The 23,721-nt window shown below is 41.3% G+C and overlaps 2 protein-coding genes across 6 annotated transcripts in view; both read left to right on the top strand.

The window, feature by feature from the left end:
- The first annotated feature begins 10,012 nt into the window (after positions 1-10,012).
- On the top strand, positions 10,013-21,085 carry LOC117502948. 5 transcript variants are annotated; one of them, XM_034162092.1, is made up of 9 exons: positions 14,516-14,624; positions 15,154-15,219; positions 16,410-16,531; positions 17,191-17,251; positions 17,395-17,544; positions 18,050-18,124; positions 18,803-18,898; positions 19,667-19,873; positions 20,547-21,085. In XM_034162092.1, exons 1-9 carry the CDS (start codon positions 14,555-14,557, stop codon positions 20,564-20,566), a joined length of 867 nt encoding a protein of 288 aa, XP_034017983.1. In that variant the 5' UTR covers positions 14,516-14,554; the 3' UTR covers positions 20,567-21,085. The 5 variants fall into 5 exon arrangements, with proteins under 5 accessions (XP_034017982.1, XP_034017983.1, XP_034017980.1 ...); XM_034162089.1 differs by having other exon boundaries at positions 18,803-19,024; XM_034162091.1 differs by lacking the exons at positions 14,516-14,624; positions 15,154-15,219; positions 16,410-16,531; positions 17,191-17,251 and adding exons at positions 10,013-10,305; positions 11,495-11,616; positions 14,272-14,332 and having other exon boundaries at positions 18,803-19,024.
- Positions 21,086-21,397: 312 nt separating this feature from the next.
- LOC117502806 (A-kinase anchor protein 7) overlaps positions 21,398-23,721 on the top strand; it is a 34,637-nt gene continuing 32,313 nt past the window's right edge. The window contains exons 1-4 of the mRNA XM_034161914.1: positions 21,398-21,690; positions 22,304-22,472; positions 22,899-23,085; positions 23,453-23,614. Coding sequence (XP_034017805.1) covers positions 22,314-22,472; positions 22,899-23,085; positions 23,453-23,614 — 508 coding nt within the window. The 5' untranslated portion in view covers positions 21,398-21,690; positions 22,304-22,313. The remainder of the gene's footprint in view (positions 21,691-22,303; positions 22,473-22,898; positions 23,086-23,452; positions 23,615-23,721) is intronic.

The raw sequence follows: 23,721 nt of genomic DNA, 5'->3' as shown, positions 1-23,721 counted from the left end.
GCAGTGAACATATCAGCTAGATTAAGTCCACAAATGGATTTTACAAAAATAAGTTAACATCTAATGTAACGATCATATTAGGCTGCGTGAACGTGGAGCAGCTGGATTTTTTTCCCACTCAAACTGTGCAACCACTGATCAAGTATCTGTAACTGACACTGTGCAGGGATCAAGTCCCCTGATTTACTCCCTGGGCTGTGATAGCCCTAGGCTGAGTTCCCCGGGGGCGAGTTCTTCCAGGGGTAGAGTTCTCTCAGGAGCTAAGGTCTCCTGGGGGTTAAGTTCTGTGGGAGTAGAGTTCAGTTAGCGAACAGAGAGCAGCTTGCTGAAAATGGACATTTTTTAAAAACATTTCTGACAGTAGAGTCTGTTGTACGTTATCTACCACAGACCGTACGGCCAACACGGTACATATCCAACGAGTGAAGTTTCCTGGGGTAAAAACACTTAGTGGCGGTGACGTTGATGACTTACAGCACTGTGACATACGTCGCGCCCTGTTGCAGGTTTGCAATCGACTACATCAGACTCTTGGCTTGAGCCTCCTTTCATCCATTCTGGGCTGCTGCAACATCCCTCCTGGCTCGACTCCCAAAGCGCTCTTTAGGCTTCACATCCACAGTCCCCACCCCACCCGTGCACGGGCGTGCGCACACACACACACACACACTCAGCTTCTCGTGACTGTTTGTATTGAATACAAAACTGCACAATGTGCACCTCCGAACCTCTGGGCTCCAATCTGGAGCTCGCCGAGCTGTGATCTGCATTCTGACATTACCTGCCACTTAGCTTCCTTCTCCCTGCGACAAGCTGGTTATCAACCCCCCCCAGCAGTGGAGTGATTTTCCCACTCCACTCCGATCAGCAGAGTCACTCCCTATTTCACATCATACACCCAAAACCACTCTTCAGTGAATACCTGCGTCTCTCTCCTTTAATCCTCCCTGTGACCTCCTTCATACAGTTTAAATAAATGTGCAGCTGTTTTACACAGTTTGCTATTTTGGGGTTGAAGTTAAAAAAAAAAGCTAAAGGGCAGCGACAGATCACACCGACATCCTTTAACTCTTCTCCTTTTCTTGCTTTTTTGGTGCCTTTTAATGGGGAGAAGACTGTGTTGCTCTCAGCAATCACAAGCCCGTGATTGAAGAAAAGAATGCAGAGCAAGCAATCACCAAAGAGACAAAAACAAAATAAAAAAAAGAAAGAAAGCATGAGAAAGTGTTGGCGAGATAATGAGAAGAAAAATAAGGAGATTAAGAAAGAGAGTAAAAAAAGAGCACAGATGGACGAGTGTGATGCTTTCAGGGACACGACAGCTTCCTGGCAGGTGGAGAATTGTGTCGTTTCCCATCACTCAAGGTTTTATTTTGAAAGAACTAAACAAACTGAGACAGTGCTTGAATCAGAGTTTTACACTTTCATCATTTTGACCTGAAATGTGTTTGTATCCATGTACAAAGTCAGCTGGCTCAAAAAAGTCACAATTTATTTGAATTATATTAAATAGAATGTGCAGTCACTTTGTGCAATCCATGATGTAGTTTTTTTCAAAAATTAATATCATGGCAGAGGAAGTCATCCTCGCGTCAAAATAAAAAATGCTTTTATGTACAACAATAGTAATGATAATAATAATAATAATGTTGACACTTTTGATTAATGACTTTTTTATTTTAATTTTATTTATTTATTTTTAATTAATTTTGCATACAACTAATATGTCATTCCCAAATAAAATTGCAGCATCTTCAGCTGGAGGTGGCTTGAGCTGAAGATGTTACGATTCTGTCTGGGCTGACAAGGATGGACAAGGTTAGGAATGAACCCATCAGAGGGACAGCACAGGTCAGACAGTTTGGAGACAAAGTCAGAGAGGAGAGACTGAGACATGTGCAGAGGAGGGACCCAGGGTATACGGGAGAAGAGTGCTGAGGATGGAGCCACCAGCAGGAGGAGAAGAGGGAGGACAAAGAGGAAGGTTATGGATGGCTGAGTAGAGGACATGCAGGTGGGTGGCTGTGACAGAAGAAGATGCAGAGGACAGGGTGAGTTGGAACGATGGACCTGTTGTGGCCCCCCTAGTGCAGAGGTGGCCAAGTTCGGTCCTCGAGAGCCACCTTCCTGACACTCTTAGTTGTCTCGTTGCTCCAACACACCTGAATCCAATGAAGACTGTTAGCAGACTTTTTAGTGAGCCTTTCATTGGATTCAGGTGTGTTGGAGCAAGGAGACAACTAAGAGTGTCAGGAAGGTGGCTCTCGAGGACCGAACTTGGCCACCTCTGCACTAGTGGAACAGCCGAAAGAAGACAAAAACACAACTGATGTGTTCCCAAACAGAAATAGCCTTCGTGGTTGTGTCTTTTGGTGACTCGCGTCGCCTTGACACCTCGCCTCAGAAAGTAATGGGTAGGGGCGGGGCTCTCATTTAATCAAACAGTGTCACATTAATTCAAAAAAATTCAAGCGATCTGGATTCTAATAAAGCTGTCATATTTTGCATCCGGTGACTTACACTCACCATCGTTTTAGATTAATTCCGTCACAACCTTTTGATTTATGAATGCGTAATAACTGAGAGCAACGTCTGTGACTGTGAGCCAGTCTGCGTGCGCCCCTGACTTATAATCTAACAAGCTGCTGATCCTCAGATGAGAAAATCATGTTTTGTAATAATTGAGGTGTGTTCAGAGGGAAAGATCAGACTCCTGCTGTGAGGAAGGGGTGGATGTATCACTGGCTCTATCTTTACTGATTTCACTGTCATTCATATCAAAGGAACAAATTTAGAAGAATAGTTCCTTCTACTTGACGTTTGCCCATATCTGCTGTTTACAAAAGGTCAACATCTGGTCTTGCCAGCGTGCTGAACAGCAGCAGTCTGGTCTCTGGGGACTCATGGAGACTACAGTCCAAATTTATTCATGCAACCTCGTTAAGAGGCGAGAAACCTGTTAATGCGGTGACTTGTTTTGAATCATGCAGTCTGCTGTCACTCGGGCTAATCATCATACAAAAACAGCAAACTTCACAACTGAAGTGTTCGCAAAACCTCACTGGCCACTTTATTAGGTACTCCTTACCGGTTGAACTCCCTTTTGCCTTCAGAACTGCCGCAATTCTTTGTAGTATAGATTCAACAAGATGTTGGAAACATTCCTCAGAGATGTTGATCCATATTGACATGATGGCATCACGCAGTCAACCATTCAACAGTCTGTCCGTTCAACCAGTCTCTTCATTCTCCTCTGGCCTCTGACATCAAGCCATTTTCGTCCACACATCTGCCACTCACTGGACATCTTCTCTTTTTGGACCCTTCTCTGTAAACCCTAGAGATGGTTGTGCGTGAAAATCCAGTAGACCAGCAGTTTGTGAAATAGTCCAGCAACCAAGCCACTTTCAAAGTTAATCCTCTTTCTTCCCCATTCTGATGCTCGGTTTGAACTTCAGCAAGTTGTCTTCATGTTTAGATGCCTAAATGCACTGAGGTACTGCCATGTGATTGGGTGATTAGCTATTTGTGGTACCTAATAAAGTGGCCGGGGAGTCGAAATCCCACACGAGCTCGTTCCTCTGCAGTCAGATCCTCTTGCACCACTGTAATTGCTACTGGTCGCTACCTAGAGGACAGAAAGAAAGATTTGTGCTCTCCAGTCTTTCAACTGTCATCAATATCTATCGGTTTTTAGAGGGACTGCGTGAAGGTAACTTATATAAGTTGTCATCTTATAGCTTACCTTCCTGAGTTGAATAAAAGCTTTTCTTGAAGTTGAGTTGACTTGTGTTTTAAGACTGCATTTAAACTTAAGTTTTTAAGTTGAATCACCCTCCTATTTTTTTGACAGTGTAGATATTGTACCTGTCTCCATGTTGGACAGTTTGATTCTGTTTCTTCAAAGGTCAGCAAAATCTAGACAAAGTGAAACCGAGGGTCAAAGTTTCCACTTGACCTTGGTACAATAAAACCTCCAGGTCTGAATCATCTTTTGAGCATTCTGAGTAAATCTAAGTGAACTTAAATGAAAGCTTCAGCACAAGTGTGAGCAGTCTGTGAACGTCTGGGACACATGAGAGATCGAGACGATGCACACAAAGGCCGTCCTCCACACCACCAGCACACAGAGGACAGACTGACCCGAGTCCCCGGCACAAAGGTGAGAAAACATCTCACCTCCTGTCAGCTGAGAAACTTTACACACAAACACACAGCAGCTCATTATTTTTGCAAAAGCACAACAGAGTTTGAGGTGGAACCTGATCCAAAGTCACAGTGAGCTTCTTGTTGCTGCTGTGAGTCACTGCGTCTGCACCGACTGAACCCAACACATAATGAAGCACAGAGACACAAAACTCACACCAGAGAAGGTGTCAGGTTGGAGACCAAGTTCTTTCCAGAAGAAGCAGCATCTTAAATATATGAAGCGATGGAAGTGTGACAGCACACAGGCAGAACATCATCATTATTACGGAATTGTTCAAAACTACCCACAGAAAATCAAAATTATGGTAAGACAGCGGGTTAGACGACAAGTGCAAAATAAACAGCAGGCAGCATGTTTGAGCAGCGGGGCAGTTACAAACGCAGAGGAATGCTGCCCCCTGCTGGTGATCTCCCGCACACTGACTTGAACAGTAATACATGAGAAGAAAAATACATTAAAATGTAGGGTAAACCCTCCAAAAAGGGGAAATCTCTTGTTTCTACTGTACCTCTCCCTATAACAAATAAATTATTGATATTATTTATATTTTAAAATTCAATTTTTTTACTGAGAGGCTGTAATGACACAACATGTGACAGGGCTGCATCAATTTATATTCTTCTCTCAAAATACTGTCTCTTTCAGCTCCAAATGCAGGCTGAGTACAACAAAACATTTATACAATTTATACACAACATGAACAAGATGAACAGCATGATCACATGAATTAAATGATCGTCTGGTGGTTATACAAGTATATTGTTTCCCAATCATACCCAGGGGCGTAGCACCAAATTCTGGGCCCTAGGTACTAGCCATATTGAGGCCCCCCCTCCACACACACTGTTGTGCTCTTTTTTATCAACAGAAACACCAAATTTCTAATGCGCAGTCAAACCAGGTCTACTGTTGTGAAAGTGTAGTGACACGGACCCACAACAGGGGCGTAAATGAATGGACAATGAATGAGCCAAAATACAACACTTTACTGTTGTGAATGTGCACAACGAAATACAGATGATTACAGAATTTATATGCAGTCAATCCACAGAGGTGACATGTGGGCAGGCTCGAGGACAGAAGACGTCTGTCCAGACAAGAACCGGATCCCACACGATTTCCACTGCCACCGAACCCAGAAGATACTGGAGCCGCCAAGTCCCGAATCCCCAGGTGGCCACCGTCTCCGGCTGTCGGATCTGGTACTGCTGGCAGGAAGCAGAAACAGTTAGGTGTGGGTGTATGTACACCCAGTAACAGTCAGCAATACAGGTGGGTATTAAACCTCCACCCTCCGCAATTACGAACACACAGTCTTTTACAGAACCTGGCATCCGACCTTTGGTTCTTGGTCCCGGGGCGATAGGTGATCCGGAAGTCAAAACGCCCGAAGAACAATGACCAGCAGGCTTGCCTGGGGTTCAGCCGCTTGGCGGTCCTGATATACTCCTGGTTCCGATGGTCCGTGAAAACCGTGAACGGCTCCGAAGCTCCCTCCAACAGGTGTCTCCACTCCTCAAGAGCCTCCTTCACCGCAAGGAGTTCCCGATTGCCCACGTCATAGTTCCGCTCTGCCGGGGTCAACCTGCGAGAAAAGTAGGTACAAGGGTGAAGAACCTTTTCGGACCCGGAAGGGAGAGGGACGGCGCGTGCCCGGCCACATCCTTCATCTCGCTCCCGACGGCGTTGTTCTAACCGATTGTCTAATCGTATGACTAGATCAATAAGCCCGTCCAAATCCTGCGGCTCGTCCTTAGCCACCAGATGCTCCTTTAGGACCAGAGACAGTCCGTTTACAAAGGCGGCGCGGAGTGCAACGTTATTCCAGCCGGACCTCGCAGCCGCGATGCGGAAGTCGACTGCATACACGGCTGCACTCCGACGCCCCTGTCTCAGAGACAGCAGCACCGTTGAAGCGGTCTCGCCTCTATGTGGGTGATCGAACACCAGTCTGAACTCCCTCACAAACTCAATATACACCGTTAGGAGCCGTGCATTCTGCTCCCAAAGTGCCGTAGCCCAGGCGCGTGCCTCACCTCAAAGCAAATTAATTACATAAGCCACCCGACTGGAGTCTGACGCGTACATCACGGGACGCTGTGCAAAGACGAGCGAACACTGCATTAAGAAATCCGCGCACGTCTCTACACAACCTCCGTATGGTTCCGGGGGACTTATGTATGCTTCAGGGGATGGTGGGGGGGGTCGTCGAATGACCATTGGAATGTCTATATTTGGCACCGGGTCAGCAGGAGGAGAAGCTGCAGCAGTGCCCTGAGCGCGTGCTTTCCACCTGCACGGTGAGAACCTCCATCCTGCGGTTGACGAGACGTTCTGCTCGGTCATTAGATCCAACCGAGCAGTAAAGGCGGTGAGGATTTGCTGCAACTCATCAATCACGCCTCCTGCTGACGCCTGTGCACCCTGCTCTTCCATTGGTTGTCCAACAGATGGTTGACGCCCCTCGGGATCCATGACGTTGGCCGAGATATCCTGTTGTGAAAGTGTAGTGACACGGACCCACAACAGGGGGCGTAAATGAATGAGCCAAAATACAACACTTTACTGTTGTGAATGTGCACAACGAAATACAGACGATTACAGAATTTATATGCAGTCAATCCACAAAGGTGACGTGTGGGCAGGCTTGAGGATAGAAGACGTCTGTCCAGACAAGAACCGGATCCCACACGATTTCCACTGCCACCGAACCCAGAAGATACTGGAGCCGCCAAGTCCCGAGTCCCCAGGTGGCCACCGTCTCCGGCTGTCGGATCCGGTACTGCTGGCAGGAAGCAGAAACAGTTAGGTGTGGGTGTGTGCACACCCAGTAACAGTCAGCAATACAGGTGGGTATTAAACCTCCTCCTCCGCAATTACGAACACACAGTCTTTTACAGAACCTGAACAGTCACTTGTCTCACTAATCGTGAAGGGTGCGCTCCGTCACCCTGCCGTCACCGACCAGCTCAGCCTCCAGCTGACACAAGTAATCAGGTACTCCTGTAATAGACAGACAAACAGTTGGAATGCGATACTGCACAGATATGGCTTAAGGATTATTACCTCCAATGGTAGGTGATATCTCGCAGCGGGGTGGAGATGTCGTCCGGCCTTTAAGGAGTGGTTGATGAGATGGTGATAGGTGACAGCTGTCATGAGTTGATGAATGACAGCTGTCACCCCCGGCTGTTCCTGTGAGGCGGCAGCGCCCTCTCGTGCCTGAAGCCCGCACTTCAGGCAGGGCGCCCTCTGGTGGTGGGCCAGCAGTACCTCCTCTTCAGCAGCCCACACAACATCTACATCATGTATACCTTAGATCACACCTGGGAGTCAGAACCCGTTTTAAAGTTGGGGGAAACAATATTGAGTTGGGAGGTCTGGGGACCAAATTGCAGCATTTTCTAGAAAAATTGTGCAATTTGGTGCATCCCGGTGCATTTTAACAGAGATATACCCCAATGTTAACTTGACTACAAATTAGGGTTTGGGATATAAGATCTACAGTCACAGGGAAATATCTAATTTAACACAATTTTCCAAAATAAGTAATAAAAAAAAGTAAGTGTAATTCATTGGTTAAGAGTGTGTAATTCTCTTTGTGAAGAAAAAATACATAATACAATATTCTACAATCAAAACATTAAAGAACAGATTACCCATCTTATAGTCAATGTCATTCACTAAACTCCATATTAATAACAAACAGACTTTCAGAATATTACCCCCTTAACCTACGTTAAGGGGGTACTGTACTGTCTTATGAAGTAATACAAAATAATGTCATAATAAAAATGACATATTTTATAACCCTGTATTTGAAAAAAGAAGGTAATTCCTGTTATTCTTAACAATATTAGACTGAATAAATCAATGCAGTATATTTGTGCAGTATATTCATATTATATACTCCCTAGATTCATACCATAATAGTCATCTTCTATCTGTCCCTCAGTTACTGCGACTACAACACACCATTTATTAGGTAATCCTAAAAAGCAAATAGACAAAACAGGAAAAAAATGTTGTAAAGGTTACTAAAATTTAATTACATTTTACTTAAATCATTTGCTTGTGAAGTGACTCCATAAGCTCACCTTCACTAACATCCTCGTTGCTTGTGTTCTTTTATGGTTTTGTCTTTTTATTGTGTTTTTAAATTTTGAATTCGATTTTCTCTGTTTTTATTATGCTGTGTGAAGCACCTTGAGGCGAGCTCATTGGTGCTATATAAATTAATAAATTTGATTTGATTTGACAAGATGAGGGACCAGAACCTGGACCAGCACCTCCTGCTTTGTCTGAAACTAAAGGCCATGAGGTTCATAATGTTAATATTACATTCTGATAATACATTTTTTATTATAAAAAGTTTAACCAATTTGTGTATGTGCATGTATTTTTGTAGGCAGGTGTGTGTGCAGCTGGCCGCCTGTGCGCCTGGACTAAACCATTTTACAACTGTGCAGGGGTGGAAGGGCCCTCAGAGATCTTTCAATATAATTGTTAGAGCAGAATTATGTTTCGCAACATTTATATATTCATTTTAATTACATTCTTTTACAACATGAATTGTATGGACATTAATAAAATGCAACACAAAAATGTATTTAATGCCAATTTTTTGTGGGCCCCCTCCCATGCTCTGGGCCCTGGGTACATAGAACCTTTTACCACCCCCACCCCCAGTCCGACGCCCCTGATCATACCTGACACAACAGGTGACAGGGCTGCATCAATTCATATCCTTCTCTCCTCTCAAAACACTGTAAAGGGTGCAAAAAATAAAAAGAAAGTAGAACAACTGACAAAAATAAAACAAATATGTCCTGTCTCACATGTCTAATTCATCACAAAGTAAGCACATTAAACCTTGTGTGCACTCACACACACACACACGCACACGCACACACAACATTAGACAAGTGAAAATGCATTAATTTTATACAGACCAGAGGAAAAACTACATGTCCCATAATGTCTTGCGACGTCTGGCGCAACTTCACACAAGCAGCGGCGCTTCGAAAGAACACAGTTGGAAACGATGCAGTGCTAAAACTTCTGAAGTAATGTCAAAACCCTCTACAGAATAGACTTGTGCTTTCTGCATTTTACATAACTCTTTAAAATATCGTGACAATGTAATTATCGTTACAATACTCTTAAACGCTGGAACAGCACCAAACGCAGACAGAGAGAACTTTTAATGCGCACGTACCACAACACGGCAGGGGTGTTCACTGACCAAAATACTCAACATGTTCTCACGAAAATAAGGTACATAAAATATCACTCCTTTGTTGACACAAAAAAAAACACAACAATGTTGTGGTCGACCGGACATAATGATTGAGTGCTAAATAAAATGATAAAAGCATGATAAATCTATGAACTCCCTCCCTCGCTGTCATCAACTGGAACATACCACCTCGCAAACTGAACGGGGGATTAAAAACACACTATTATATTATATCACTGAAATTTTTATATTACTTGATAATTTTTATATTTCTGACCATTTCTATATTTTCGACAAGTTTTTAAAATTCTATACATGATGTGTTTTTATGTGTGTTTATTTTTATCACCCCAACAAAACGGAAGCAGCCGAATGGACAACAACAACAACAACACTGATACATGAACTGTAAATTAAACAACAATGACGAGATGCAGGAATATAATTTGTACATAAAAACAGCTGTGTCTGGAGGAAGCGAAAATCGATGAAGTGGAGAGTCGAGAGTGGGCGGGGCGTTGGGCTGAGAGCGTCACGAGGATGCAAGACGAGGACGCGTTTAAGGACACTTAACTTTTGATCACTTTCGTTTTCGCTTCATTTTCGAGCTGAGTAATGTTCTCCAATCCCGCTGGAAAATTCCACATTAATACCTAAAATATACAATTTGCCTCTGAGAATCTGTAATAGTTTGGCTTCCATCATCTTTGATTTGAAAGTTTAACGTATCATTTTTCTGACTTTTTACCGTCTGATAAAAGCAATAAATCTACACTTGTCTTTTGTGCAGGCGAAATGTCAGTCTTACTGAAGGAAATAGAGAAATTTGATAGAAGCGCTCCTTCTGTCTTTCAAGGTAAGTAATGATTAATTAGTAATTACATTCATGGCTGGACTGTGTAAGAAAACAGGGGTCTCAAACTGGCGGGGCGGGGACCAGATGAGGCCCGCGAAACATGGTGTTCAAGGCCAGAGCAACCCTGATGATTGTTTTCTTTCTGCACATGAAATAGTATTAGAAAACGTGTGAGTTTATATATAAGTGCAGGAACACAACTGTAAATAGATTTTTGGCTGTCAGTCCATCTTATTTTCACTTGCTAAATGAATAAAGTCGAGACTTTGCTGCATATTTGAGCAGGTTTTGTCGCCATCTAGCAGATGATGTGAACATTTCAGGGCTTCTGATACATTTCCAACGTGTGAAACCCAAAATGCAGTAAGAAAAAAAAGGCATTTTTAACTGCCAGAAATGTGATTTTTTTTTTTTTTTTTTTTTTGGCAAGAAGATCTTTGGCCTCCAAGTATTAAGGTATAAAAATTTAGATTTTGAGTTTTACAATTCTTGAGTTTTATGATGCAAAACATTTTTCGGACGGATGAAAGAAACTACAGCAATTTCTCTTGAGAAGCACAACTTACAGCTTTGAACAGGGTATTACGGTAAAATGTCTCAATGGACAAACTATTTTCTTAACTGGGTTAGGTTAGGTTGCAGATGAATCAATTAATGTCAATTTATTTATACAGTTTGATCCTCACTTAACTGGACTCCAGCAGCTCAATGGTTTGTATTCTTGGATTATCTAACATACCTAGCTCGTATGAAAGCTGGCACCATTTTGGGCGCTGCTGTCCTTATGTCAAAGATCAATGATATTTAACTCAACATTGGATTGAGCAAATATTTCACAAATATAAATTAATTCATGAATTAATTTCACAGCCATCCATTAATGGAGCGGTCACATCTCAAGACAAATATGAGAAGGATTATTGAAGTAATTAGTAAACACAGTTCTACAGCACGGGTGCCGTGTGTTAGTTCTTCAGTGGAGTTTGTTTTTTGTGGTCATAATAGGAGATCTCAGACTGAGGGATAAAAGTTTTAGTTTGGTTAACTGGTACTTGTGCTCGTCAGGATCTCAAAGTAACTCAGTTGACGCAGTTAGTTGTTCAGCCCTTGTTAGGACTGAACAGCTGGTGGTCATAAAGAAGAACTGAAATGGAATTGTGTTCATGAAACAAAAGCGTTGTTTTTGCAGAGGTGGGGCTGCAGATGGACGATGAAATCCAAACGCTGACCCGAGACGACCTCCAGGATCTGTTTCCCGGAAGAAAAAATTTTAAATTAAGAAAGAACATCTTTGACATCATTTACAAACAGGTGAGGAATAAGGTGTCTTATGGGCCTTTCCCACTGAACACGTCGGAAGCGTCAAATGCGTCAAAAATCGGTCTAAAAAGCATTATTTTTAATGAGACACGTTGCTTTTTAGATGCGTCAGAAGTGTCGCATCCAAAGCCGAGCTAAACCGATGTTTCTGACGGGAGCGCGCATTGCCGCTTGTCAGCAGGCTGATGCGGTCAAAGTTCAACCCAGTCCAACTTTCGACGCTCTGAGCTGTGACGTACCTTCACGCTGTCCAATAGGAACGACGCGTCGGGCCAAAACACAGAAGACTAGTGGCAGAAACCACTGATCTGTACAAAACATTAACGTGTCACAGGACTGCTCATTTATAGAGCAGTTTTCTGAAGAAAAATCCTTGGAAATGTTTTTTCTTTGTTGTTACCTCAAAATTTCTGATTGTTAAAAAAAGTTTAGAACACTTGTAATTAAAATAGCTAAATAAATCTATAATTGGTTCTTTAGAAACCTTTCATCTGTAAATTACAACCACCTGTTGTTTCAGATTAGATAATTTCTTGTTTAACATAAGGAACCTCTGACATTTATTTTTAGACAAATAAAATAACATGGAAACTTGTACATTTTTTAAGTCTGGTAGATTATTTATATCTCATTTCAACCAGAAAAACAGACAGTAAATAAATACAAATGTTTATTATAAATGCAACAAGAAATAATTTAACAATGACTGCAGTGTGATTGTAAAGTAGGATTTCTGTGACATTAACCTCATGATGAATTTTTTTTAATGGTCATTTCAATTTGTAATTTCCTCAAAATATGTAATTGCCTTTAATGTTGTTATCAGGACAGAGTCATTTCTAAAATATGAATTTGAGCACAATAAGTGGAGAGCTTCTACTTGTGCAAATGTCTTTTGACTTTGATTCGTGGACATTTTTAATGATTCGTTCATTTATTGTTAAAATATAAAATGAAACAGCTTTTTAAAAATAATGAAATAGTTGCTGTTGAAAGAGCCTTTTATTTAGAAGTAGGTGATGTTCTGCTGGATTCTCGGGACCAGATGAAGGTCTCTTCTGCAGCTTTGAACTCTGGTGGTGTTGCTGAAGACACTTTTGTCCTATTTTGAAGAGCAGTGATGTTTTCTTTTGACTGGACTTCGCGGTGTTCAGCTCATCAATGGCAGTTCGGTTGTCTGCACAGCAAATGTTCCTGATTAGGACAAATAAAAATATTTCTTTAAATATAAAGCAACACTAAACAGTTTATATATAAAAAAGGAAAAAAAAAAAAAAAACGATGGAAAAAAAAAAGCACGAAAAAAAGTTATTTAAAGTTGAGCTTTTGTGGTGTCCGAAAAAAGCTGTAGCTTTATTTGGTAAAAATAAAAGACTGAACCATTTACAAATTAAAGTGTTCACTCAGATCAACTGTGCTAAAAGGCTAAGCTAACGTTAGCCGATCATTAAACCTTCACAGCAGTGCAAACGTCACGTTTTACTTTAATATTATTCTCACCTCGATAAAGCTGCAGAACTAAACTCCGTTGGTCAAACTGGGACTTCACATATATCCAAAAAGTGGGAGATTTCGGACTGAGTGGGTTTGCTCCATCACCCCGGCTGCCTGCCTCGGTCTGCCCAGGGATGATGCCTGAAGGCCGGCTTCTCCGTGTGGGTCGGCCCGCTGTCGCGGTTCGATCGATATCCCACCAAGTCAGTCCTCCCTCGGTCAGCGTCACTCTGAAAAGTAGCTGAAAAAAAGCTTCTCCCAGCAGGGTGATGGGAGAATGTTTCTACTGCTGTTTTTTAAAGTTTTTTTGTGGTTCAGGCGACGCAAATTCAAGAAAGCAATTGCTGAACTTTTTTCAGGTTGTGGAAACAGCCAGAGTGTGATGTAGAAAACTCCGCCCCCTTGCCACTTCCGAAGCGAAGCGTCTGATGTCATGACACGTTGGAAACGCATCCAACGGATTGGGAAGCGTTGACGGATTGGCCTGACGTGTTCAATGTGAAAGGCCCTTCACTGTCGAGAATGTTTCAAGTAGTGTTGACTTTGACAGCATGTTTTGGTTTAGTTTGAGTCGCAGTTTTGACTCAAATTTCATTTAGGTTTAGTCATAATTTAGTCATCTGGATTGTTTTTATTTAGGTTTAGTTTTAGTTGACTAAAATCCTATGATAATCCCTGTAAGTCTTATCGGCCCCGATGTCCTTTGGTGCCGCTACTTATCTCCGGATTCCGTAGAGTCAAGCAGATGAGAGTCTACGACTCCCCCTGGACATGACGCCAGTCCGCCGCAGGTTACTTCCCCAGCCAAAGTCAGTATCCACTGACAGCGGGGTGGACTGAGATCATGTAGATTAAATGTCTTGTCCAAGGACACAGACAGGTTGCGTGAGCAGAAGTCAAAACTAGGTCTCCATATTGGTCAGACCAACTCCTTATCTGCTCAGCTCGCTGCTCTACAATGTCTACAATGTTAAGTTGACTAAAACTAACATTTTATTCAAGACTGACTAAAAGTAAACCAAAAAGTATGCCTTCAAAAGAGGTCAGCCGTCTCTGGACTTTCTGTGGACGAGTTCAGTCAGCGCTGTAGTGACAAGTGATTATGTCAGAAGTATTTCCTGTAAATTGTGTATAATGTGTACTTTGTCTCAGAGGTCAGATGACGTCCTCCTTAGAGAACCGAAAGACTGTTTGTCGTGGGAGTCCTTCCAAGGTACGTACTGTCCTTTCACTTTCACATTTTCCAACCGTTTGCTTTTACTTTCAGGACCATTTTGTTGGTCAGTTTTCTAGACTTATTTAAACATTATAGTGCAGAGAACGATCTTTGTACTTATTCAACCTGTTCTTGTCCAGCCACTTTGAGGGCGAACAGCGTTCTGACTGAATACTCAACACGTTGAAGGAGTTAAAGACCCAAGTGAATAATGTCCAGATGGTCATTGAAGCTCCTGTGGATCAACTGGAAGAACTCAACAAATATCAACACCAGAAAGCCAAAAGAGGTGAAGGAGCACATTTGGATTTTCAACACTCATAGTTCAGACGATAATGAAACCAAAAACACAAAACATATTAAAACTTTTTCAAAGAACCTGCTTAATAAAACAAGTGTTTTAGATTGTAGACAAAATCAGATTTAAAAGAATAATGGGATCAGATTTTAATAAGTATAATTGATATCATTTTGTGTTCAAACACATTCTCGGCCACAGTGTGTATCATTCTGCATTAGAAGGGCTCCAGCCAGATGCCAGGAATGACCCCAAAGTGATCCATTTCCAGCAAATATTTGCACCACACATAATGTGGCTTCACACTTTAAGTACAAGCGCTACACCACCCAGACGTTTTCAGCTAAATAATATCCAAATACCCAATACAACAATACACAATAAAGGACATTCAGTTGCATTCTGGCTCCGTATAGCGGGACTTTAAAAAAAGTGATCCAGAACTGGTCAACCGTCTGTATTTTTGTGACATTTTACCGTCTGATAAATGCAATAAATCTACACTTGTCTTTTTGTGCAGGCAAAATGTCAGTCTTACTGAAGGAAATAGAGAAATTTGATAGAAGCGCTCCTTCTGTCTTTCAAGGTAAGTAATGATTAATTAGTAATTACATTCATGGCTGGACTGTGTGAGAAAACAGGGGTCTCAAACTGGCGGGGCGGGGATCAGATGAGGCCCACTAAACATGGTATTCCAGGCCAGAGCAACCCTGATGATTGTTTTCTTTCTGCACATGAAATATGAGAAAACGTGAGAGTTTATATATAAGTGCAGGAACACAACTGTAAATAGATTTTTGGCTGTCAGTCCATCTTATTTTCACTTGCTAAATGAATAATCAGTCGAGACTTTGCTGCACATTCAAGCAGGTTTTGTCGCCATCTAGCAGATGATGTGAACATTTCAGGGCTTCTGATACATTTCCAACGTGTGAAACCCAAAATTCAGTAAGAAAAAAAAGGGCATTTTTAACTGCCAGAAATGTGTGATTTTTTTTTTTTTTTGGCAGGAAGATCTTTGGCCTCCAAGTATTAAGGTATAAAAATTTAGATTTTGAGTTTTACAATTCTTGAGTTTTATGATACAAAACATTTTTTCGGACGGACGAAAGAAACTCCAGCAATTTCTCTTGAGAAGCACAACTTACAGCTTTGAACAGGGTATTACGGTAAAATGTCTCAGTGGACAAACTATTTTCTTAACTGGGTTAGGTTAGGTTGCAGATGAATCAATTAATGTCAGTTTATTTATACAGTTTGATCCTCACTTAACTGGACTCCAGCAGCTCAATGGTTTGTATTCTTGGATTATCTAACATACCTAGCTCGTATGAAAGCTGGCACCATTTTGGCGCTGCTGTCCTTATGTCAAAGATCAATGATATTTAACTCAACATTGGATTGAGCAAATATTTCACAAATATAAATTAATTCATGAATTAAATTTCACAGCCATCCATTAATGGAGCGGTCACATCTCAAGACAAATATGAGAAGGATTATTGAAGTAATTAGTAAAACACAGTTCTACAGCACGGGTGCCGTGTGTTAGTTCTTCAGTGGAGTTTGTTTTTTTGTGGTCATAATAGGAGATCTCAGACTGAGGGATAAAAGTTTTAGTTTGGTTAACTGGTACTTGTGCTCGTCAGGATCTCAAAGTAACTCAGTTGACGCAGTTAGTTGTTCAGCCCTTGTTAGGACTGAACAGCTGGTGGTCATAAAGAAGAACTGAAATGGAATTGTGTTCATGAAACAAAAGCGTTGTTGTTTTTGCAGAGGTGGGGCTGCAGACGGACGATGAAATCCAAACGCTGACCCGAGACGACCTCCAGGATCTGTTTCCCGAAAGAAAAAATTTTAAACTAAGAAAGAACATCTTTGATATAATTTACAAACAGGTGAGGAATAAGGTGTCTTACTGTCGAGAATGTTTCAAGCAGTGTTGACTTTGACAGCATGTTTTGGTTTAGTTTGAGTCACAGTTTTGACTCAAATTTAATTTAGGTTTAGTCATAATTTAGTCATCTGGATTGTTTTTGTTTAGGTTTAGTTTTAGTTGACTAAAATCCTATGATAGTCCCTATAAGTCATATCAGCCCTGAGGTCCTTTGGTGCCGCTACTTATCTCCGGATTCCATAGAGTCAAGCAGATGAGAGTCTACGACTCCCCCTGGACACGACGCCAGTCCGCCGCAGGTTACTTCCCCAGCCAAAGTCAGTATCCACTGACAGCGAGGTGGACTGAGATCATGTAGATTAAATGTCTTGTCCAAGGACACAGACAGGTTGCGTGAGCAGAAGTCAAAACTAGGTCTCCATATTGGTCAGGCCAACTCCTTATCTGCTCAGCTCGCTGCTCTACAATGTCTACAATGTTAAGTTGACTAAAACTAACATTTTATTCAAGACTGACTAAAAGTAAACCAAAAAGTATGCCTTCAAAAGAGGTCAGCCGTCTCTGGACTTTCTGTGGACGAGTTCAGTCAGCGCTGTAGTGACAAGTGATTATGTCAGAAGTATTTCCTGTAAATTGTGTATAATGTGTACTTTGTCTCAGAGGTCAGATGACGTCCTCCTTAGAGAGCTGAAAGAGTGTTTCTCATTTGAGTCTTGCCGAGGTACGTACTGTCCTTTCACTTTCACATTTTCCAACCGTTTGCTTTTACTTTCAGGACCATTTTGTTGGTCAGTTTTCTAGACTTATTTAAACATTATAGTGCAGAGAACGATCTTTGTACTTATTCAACCTGTTCTTGTCCAGCCACTTTGAGGGCGAACAGCGTTCTGACTGAATACCTCAACACGTTGAAGGAGTTAAAGACCCAAGTGAATAATGTCCAGATGGTCATTGAACGTCATGTGGATCAACTGGAAGAACTCAACAAAAATCAACACCAGAAAGCCAAAAGAGGTGAAGGAGCACGTTTGGATTTTCAACACTCATAGTTCAGACGATAATGAAACCAAAAACACAAAACATATTAAAGCTTTTTTCAAAGAACCTGCTTAATAAAACAGGTGTTTTAGATTGTAGACAAAATCAGATTTAAAAGAATAATGGGATCAGATTTTAGAAAGACCAACATCAAAAGTCCACTGTGATACCCCCAACTACACATTACTGCAGGTTACTACAGGATACTGCAGGTTACTACGGGATACTACATGTTACTACAGGTTACTGTAGGAGTGGGACTGAGGTTAGAGATCTGTTTGGGCACTGTCGGACCAAACATCTTTGGCAACGTGTTCAGTCTGAAACAGACTCATTGTTGGTCTGGACTTGGTGTTGACATTCTGGATACGAGAGGAAGAGAAAGAATTTTCTTTTTGTTTTTCTTTGTGGGGGGGTGGGGTACAAAATTAATTCTGGGTTCAAAATACATTAAAACTTTTTTTGTAACCACTTTCTTCAGGTCAATGGTTTCCCAAAATCTTTTCTTCATTTGGATCCAAAACTCCACAAACTGATCACCATAAACCAGCAGCAGGTTGTAAATCTTACTGTAGTTGTCAGTTGTGTCATTGTGATACTCGTCCACTGTGATACTGTAAATTAATTCACTGCAGAACAACATGGCTCATTGTGTTTGTGACAATACACATTTACCTTTCTACACATGGCCTTAAAAATTCTGTATTTTCCAGAGAAAAAGTCACATTTTTTGTATTATCGACTCTTTAATTAGTTTTTTGTTTGTTAGCATTATTGTCGTGTACTCTTTAATTATTGCCATTTATTTATGTTTATTTTACTTCGTCCTTTGATTCTTGCAAAAGTCTGATAGAAATAGTCATAATTATTATTAGTAGTAGTCACAAATGTGTAGTTTTTCAGTATATAAGTCAGAGAACCTCTCAGACTAGTTAAAAAAATGACTAATTACTCTGGAAAATATGGTAGTTAATTTAGTATATTCTGGCTGTACTTTACCTCAAATTAATCTGCAATCTAGATGAGAGCTGTAGTATTTGTGTGTGTGTGTGTGTGTGTGTGTGTGTGTGTGTGTGTGTGTGTGTGTGTGTGTGTGTGTGTGTGTGTGTGTGAGTGTGTGTGTGTGTGAGTGAGTGAGAGAACTGATTCACCTTTAAGATGTGTTTGTAGAAATGTCAGCATTTCATTCAGTGGCTCAGTAATTGGCTGTAATTGTAATTAATGTCTCTGTCAGTTATGGTGGCCACAGTGACATACGGCGCCGTCATCAGTGGCGTCACCTTTGGTTCCCACCAACAACTAATGGACAGCGTGATTCATCTGGAAGCAGGTGAGCGGACTAAGCTTGTTCTGAAGGAGAGTAAAAGCCCCGAGGACGTCCAGATCCTCATCGTTTTCTGTCCAGTCAGTTCACGTCTCGATTCGGACGTTGAAGCCGCCATGAATGATGTCACAGGTAGGTTCAAATGTGTTCAGACACTTCATATTGAAGTGAAGGAGCAGTAAGTCCGATCCAGGCCCTGAGGCCTATTGGCACCTGTGGGTATCCCCCTGATTCTGTAGTGTGATGTGGATGAGAGTCCACAACTTGTCCATTGTGGGTTACGTCCCCAGTCAACGCTGTTACCTGTTTACAGCTGGGGGATGAGGACAGTGCAGCTTAAATGATTATAGTGTGACTAGGAATCAAACACAGATCAAAGTATTGGTCGTCCAACATGCTATCTCACTGAACCACATGCCCTATACTCATAATAATAATAATATTGAATAGCAATTAGGTGAAATTTGTTTTCCCTGAAATATGGAGAAAAGGTTGAATTCAGTTTCCTGTGACTTCTGTGGTGGTTCTAAACAGGAGGACAGATGATAACTGGTTAACGTTGCGGCCAAGTGTCCAGTTGTTTTGCCTCTTAAAGGACGGATCCACACAGTCCACCCAGTTTAAATGTAATAACTGTGACATTAACGCTGACAAACAGCGTCACACATCTTCTTTGTTTGCTTAAAACTCCAACTTGCTTGTTCCCAAAAACGTTGTCAATCTGCAAATATAAACTGACTCTGGACACTCTGTTCTGTCTTTGGTTGTCGCCAGGAGATAAACCGGTCATCCTGGTGCTGATGCACCACACATGGGATTCCACATACACCTCGTACCAGAGACCACAGCTTCAACGTGCCAACGTGGTGATGGTGGTCAACGTTTTATTCCACGACACCAAGGGATTGTTGAGATGTCAACAGAATGAAGACGCTGCCTTGGAGATACGTCAAGAGCTACTGAAGCACAGCAGACAAACAAGTAATGTGATCCCTGAAAGCGGTGAGGTTGAGGGAGGTGTTGGTAACCTCGGCGGTACTCGTGGTGCCACTGGTGCCCACTGCTAACATGGGAGGTGGCATTAATTGTAGTGTGAGCAGAGCTTTTCCACTCCGTGACTACGATCTGGTCTGAAGACGCATCATGTGCTTTTCCATCAGTTGATCTCGAGCGAATCGTTTTGTTGCCTTTTTAATGACCTTCATCAGTGGGAGCAGGCGGCTCTGAGAGACGGGACCTGAACTGTCACCTGACCGTTCAGTTGCAGGTGTTTATGCTCCAGGCAACGACTGATTTTTGTCAAATTATTGGGCTAAATTATGTTTCAAGATTTCAGAGTAAAAAAAAAATGTTCCTGTTGTTGAATTTCTAAAAGATGCGTCATGTTCTGTATTATGTGTTTGAGATCAGATCCTCAAAAAATAAATAAGCTTCCAAAGTCTCACCACCTGGTTCGAGGTTAGACGTTCATTTCACCAAATCCAGATCATCATTGACCGGTATATTTGGACCGGCGATACTAAAGGCCAGCTGGGCGCCGTGGTTTGTGTTTTTCCAAAAGGAGGAAGACATGATGTCCTACGTTACATGAAGCTATTTAATGGTGATTGTTGTGACGTGGTTGTATATCATTCCTCTCTGTTCCGTCCTACAGACATCCTGCCACGATGTTGAAACTACAGCTTCTGGTGATGAAGAAGAAGGTGGTTGTGATGGAGATGAGGAGGATTGTTGGAGCTCCTGACCTGGTGGATGTAGACGCTGAGCTCTGGTGGAGACGTGCAGCATCTTTGGTCTGCTGTGGCTTAAACATTAATATTGTTATAACGAATGCTGAATAAACTAATAAAGCTCAGTGGCACTGTTAACTGATGGACAGAAACTGTACTATTAAGATCAATGCAAAAAAATACATTTAAGCAAGCAAATTTAAAATTTTCAAGCATTTTGATTACTACAAAGCATGAGATGTGATTTATGTGTGTGGTAGTTTAAATAAAGTTAGTGTATCTACTGATTGTGGTGTCATAAAAGCAACATCTTTTCATATATAATAAAAGCTAACCAATATTTTGCATTAGCTTACAGGATTCCCGATCACCTGCTTGCACATGGGAGCTCAGGTGGTGGGTGACATGAACAGATGATTGACAACTGCAAAAAAAAAAAAAAAAAGGTGATGACTTTTACTATCTTTATTCTGTTTACACACAAAATAACAATAAATGAATAAATAAATCAGTCTGGTGTTTCTCTGAAATGATTTTAAACTGACAAAAATATTGTATTCATATTTTTGGGGGGGCAGTGCCTTTCAATAAGCAGTTGTGATGTCATAGGTAATCAGCTTTTGATTTCATTTATTTTAATTGGAATCAGATACCTCATTTTTGCTGGGAAAAAAAAATTATATATATAAAAATTGCTATTTTAAACTCATTTGGGTATTTGTAGAGTATCATGCTTTTGTTCTGAAACGGGCGCCTTTATTATGAAGCGACAGGCCGGAAAAATAACATTGTTTACAAACACCGAGACCTTCAGGACTCCGTGAAAACTCGTTCTTACACGAATGGTTTCGTTTATATGTTTTATTTGAGATGTTAATTAAAACTATATCCCTGAGACCGACCTGTCTGCACCGGATGCTGGTCGTTCCGGGCCGCTATTATTGCCGTTAACTTTACTTCGGTACAGATAACGAGCTAACGTTTAGCTCCACGTTTAACCGTGACCGGTGTTACAGGTGTTACCACGCCACGTGTGGCACGACAATCCCATCATCCACCGCGCTGCAGGTACAAAGAAAGTTATGATTTGGGGAAGAACATTTGTACTTTATTGTGAAAGTCAGACGAGCGAACTGGTTACGATTTTTTGAAAGGTCGAAATCGGAGGAGATCAGCACCTGTTCACGTCATTATCTCCCTTAAAAAACAAAAAAACGGCTGTCGTTCATTCGTTCACGTGTTCAGAACATTGACTGTATACATTGTCGTTGTGCTCCATCTAGTGGCTGATATCAGTATTGCAGCTGTCTTCAACAGAATAATGCCACGTGTCGAATGTTTAAAAAGTGATAGTTTGGATTGACGTGGGAAATTGACATCTCTCATAAAATACTAGAAAATAGTCCACGCTTAAACTCACTTTCTTTAAACTACTCTTTAAAACAAACTGTTATTTGGTATAAAACTTACCTCCTTACAGTAACTGCAATTGTCTGTGGAACAGAAGAGTTTAAATTTTTTTTTTAAATATTTTAACCTTTTATCACCAGTCCATCTTTGATGTAACAGAAATCCATTTCACAAGATGGGAAAATTTTTACAGTATTTTTTAAAATGATTAATGTATTATCCACAAATTAATTGCTGTAAGCATTTTTCTTTGTTGTTAAATCAATTTCAGGGCCGGTGTCATGCTCCTCGAGCGTTTCCTGCTGAGTTTCAGATCCACGTTTTCAAGAAGATCCTGTTTGCAGAGAGTTCTGACCGTCAATGAAGCCTCGACTCGAAGCCTGCTTCAGATTTATAGCATCGGCTCGTCTCAGTCGACTCTGCAGAGGATCCAGTTAAAGGTAAGTGTATAAAATCTCATAAGAAGAAAGAAATAATGAGGTTACAGAGAATAAAATGGGATGAGAATTGGATGAAATGATTTGGATAAAATGTGGAGTGGCAGAGAAATGCTGTGATAAAATATCAGCTCGGGTTTGACAGAAGGCACGTGGGAGACTTGAGTCGGGATTATGTCTCTTCCATCCTATGATGATGTTTTTAGTTTTATTTTGAAAAACAAAATCACCAAAAATGTAAAAGGTCAAGGAGGTGAGTTGTTTTAAATAAATACCAGATGACTGTTAGTATAAAGACAAAAAAGAATCGCAGACTTGTAAGAAATTACTGTTCAACATGTTTCTCATAATAACCTTTTCTTCTAGAAATATCAGATTTTTTTTTATTTTTTTTTGTCTTGTATAGAGTGACTCCTCCTGTGTTTTTAGCGTGTGGCGCCATCTGGCCTGTGTCAGCTGATGGCGTGTGAAATGCATCCTGGCAGTACGTCCTGTCCTCTTGGTGTCACATCAGCTGCTTCTGATGACGACGATCGTGACCTGGAAGATGAAGACGTGAGGGAGACGGCGGTGAACGTCGGCCAGGCGGCTGCAGTCGCTGTGGAGATCCAGGAAGGTAAATGAGAGGTTTGAGCCTCGTCAGAGTCACAGCGCAGAGAGGCGAGGTCCTGACACGAGTCGGCTGGACGACTCTTCCACACAAACAAATGTGTTGCAGAGTCGGTTATTTGTGGAATTTTCACTTAAGTCCTCAGAAACATGCTGCTCATGTTGCTTTGACAGAAACACAAACTGTCAGGACTTCCACCGGTGTCATAACCACATCTGTCACGTTGTTCGTCCACACACAGACTCTCACAGCTCTCTGTCAGCACCGTGGTGTTAACGGTGGAAACACCAGCATCTGATTAATAATTGGTATTATTATATTATTTATCTGTTTTTTTATTTATATTTTCAAAATTTCTATTTCTTATCAACAGTTCCACCAGGATCAAGTGAGAAGAAGAAGAAGAAGAGATGCACAAGGAGAGAGAAGAAGAAGCTACTGAAGAAGAAGTTAAAGTCTTCTGATAGTTTGGAGAGTTTAATGTTGGAGCTTCCGTTTGCGTTGACCAGCCCGACATCCTGGAAGGAGCTGGGCTGTACGTGTGTGTTTTAATCTTTTAATGATGTCTACTTTTTTTTTTTTTTAATTATAAATTATATTTGTAGGTACAAAAGCTTAACTAAATTATCCTGTAATGAAAAT

This window comes from Thalassophryne amazonica, chromosome 21, assembly GCF_902500255.1.
Source record: "Thalassophryne amazonica chromosome 21, fThaAma1.1, whole genome shotgun sequence".
In the NCBI taxonomy this organism is placed as follows: domain Eukaryota; kingdom Metazoa; phylum Chordata; class Actinopteri; order Batrachoidiformes; family Batrachoididae; genus Thalassophryne; species Thalassophryne amazonica.
The sequence above is the reverse complement of the archived record's forward strand: the minus strand, read 5'-3'. Positions and strand labels throughout refer to the sequence as shown.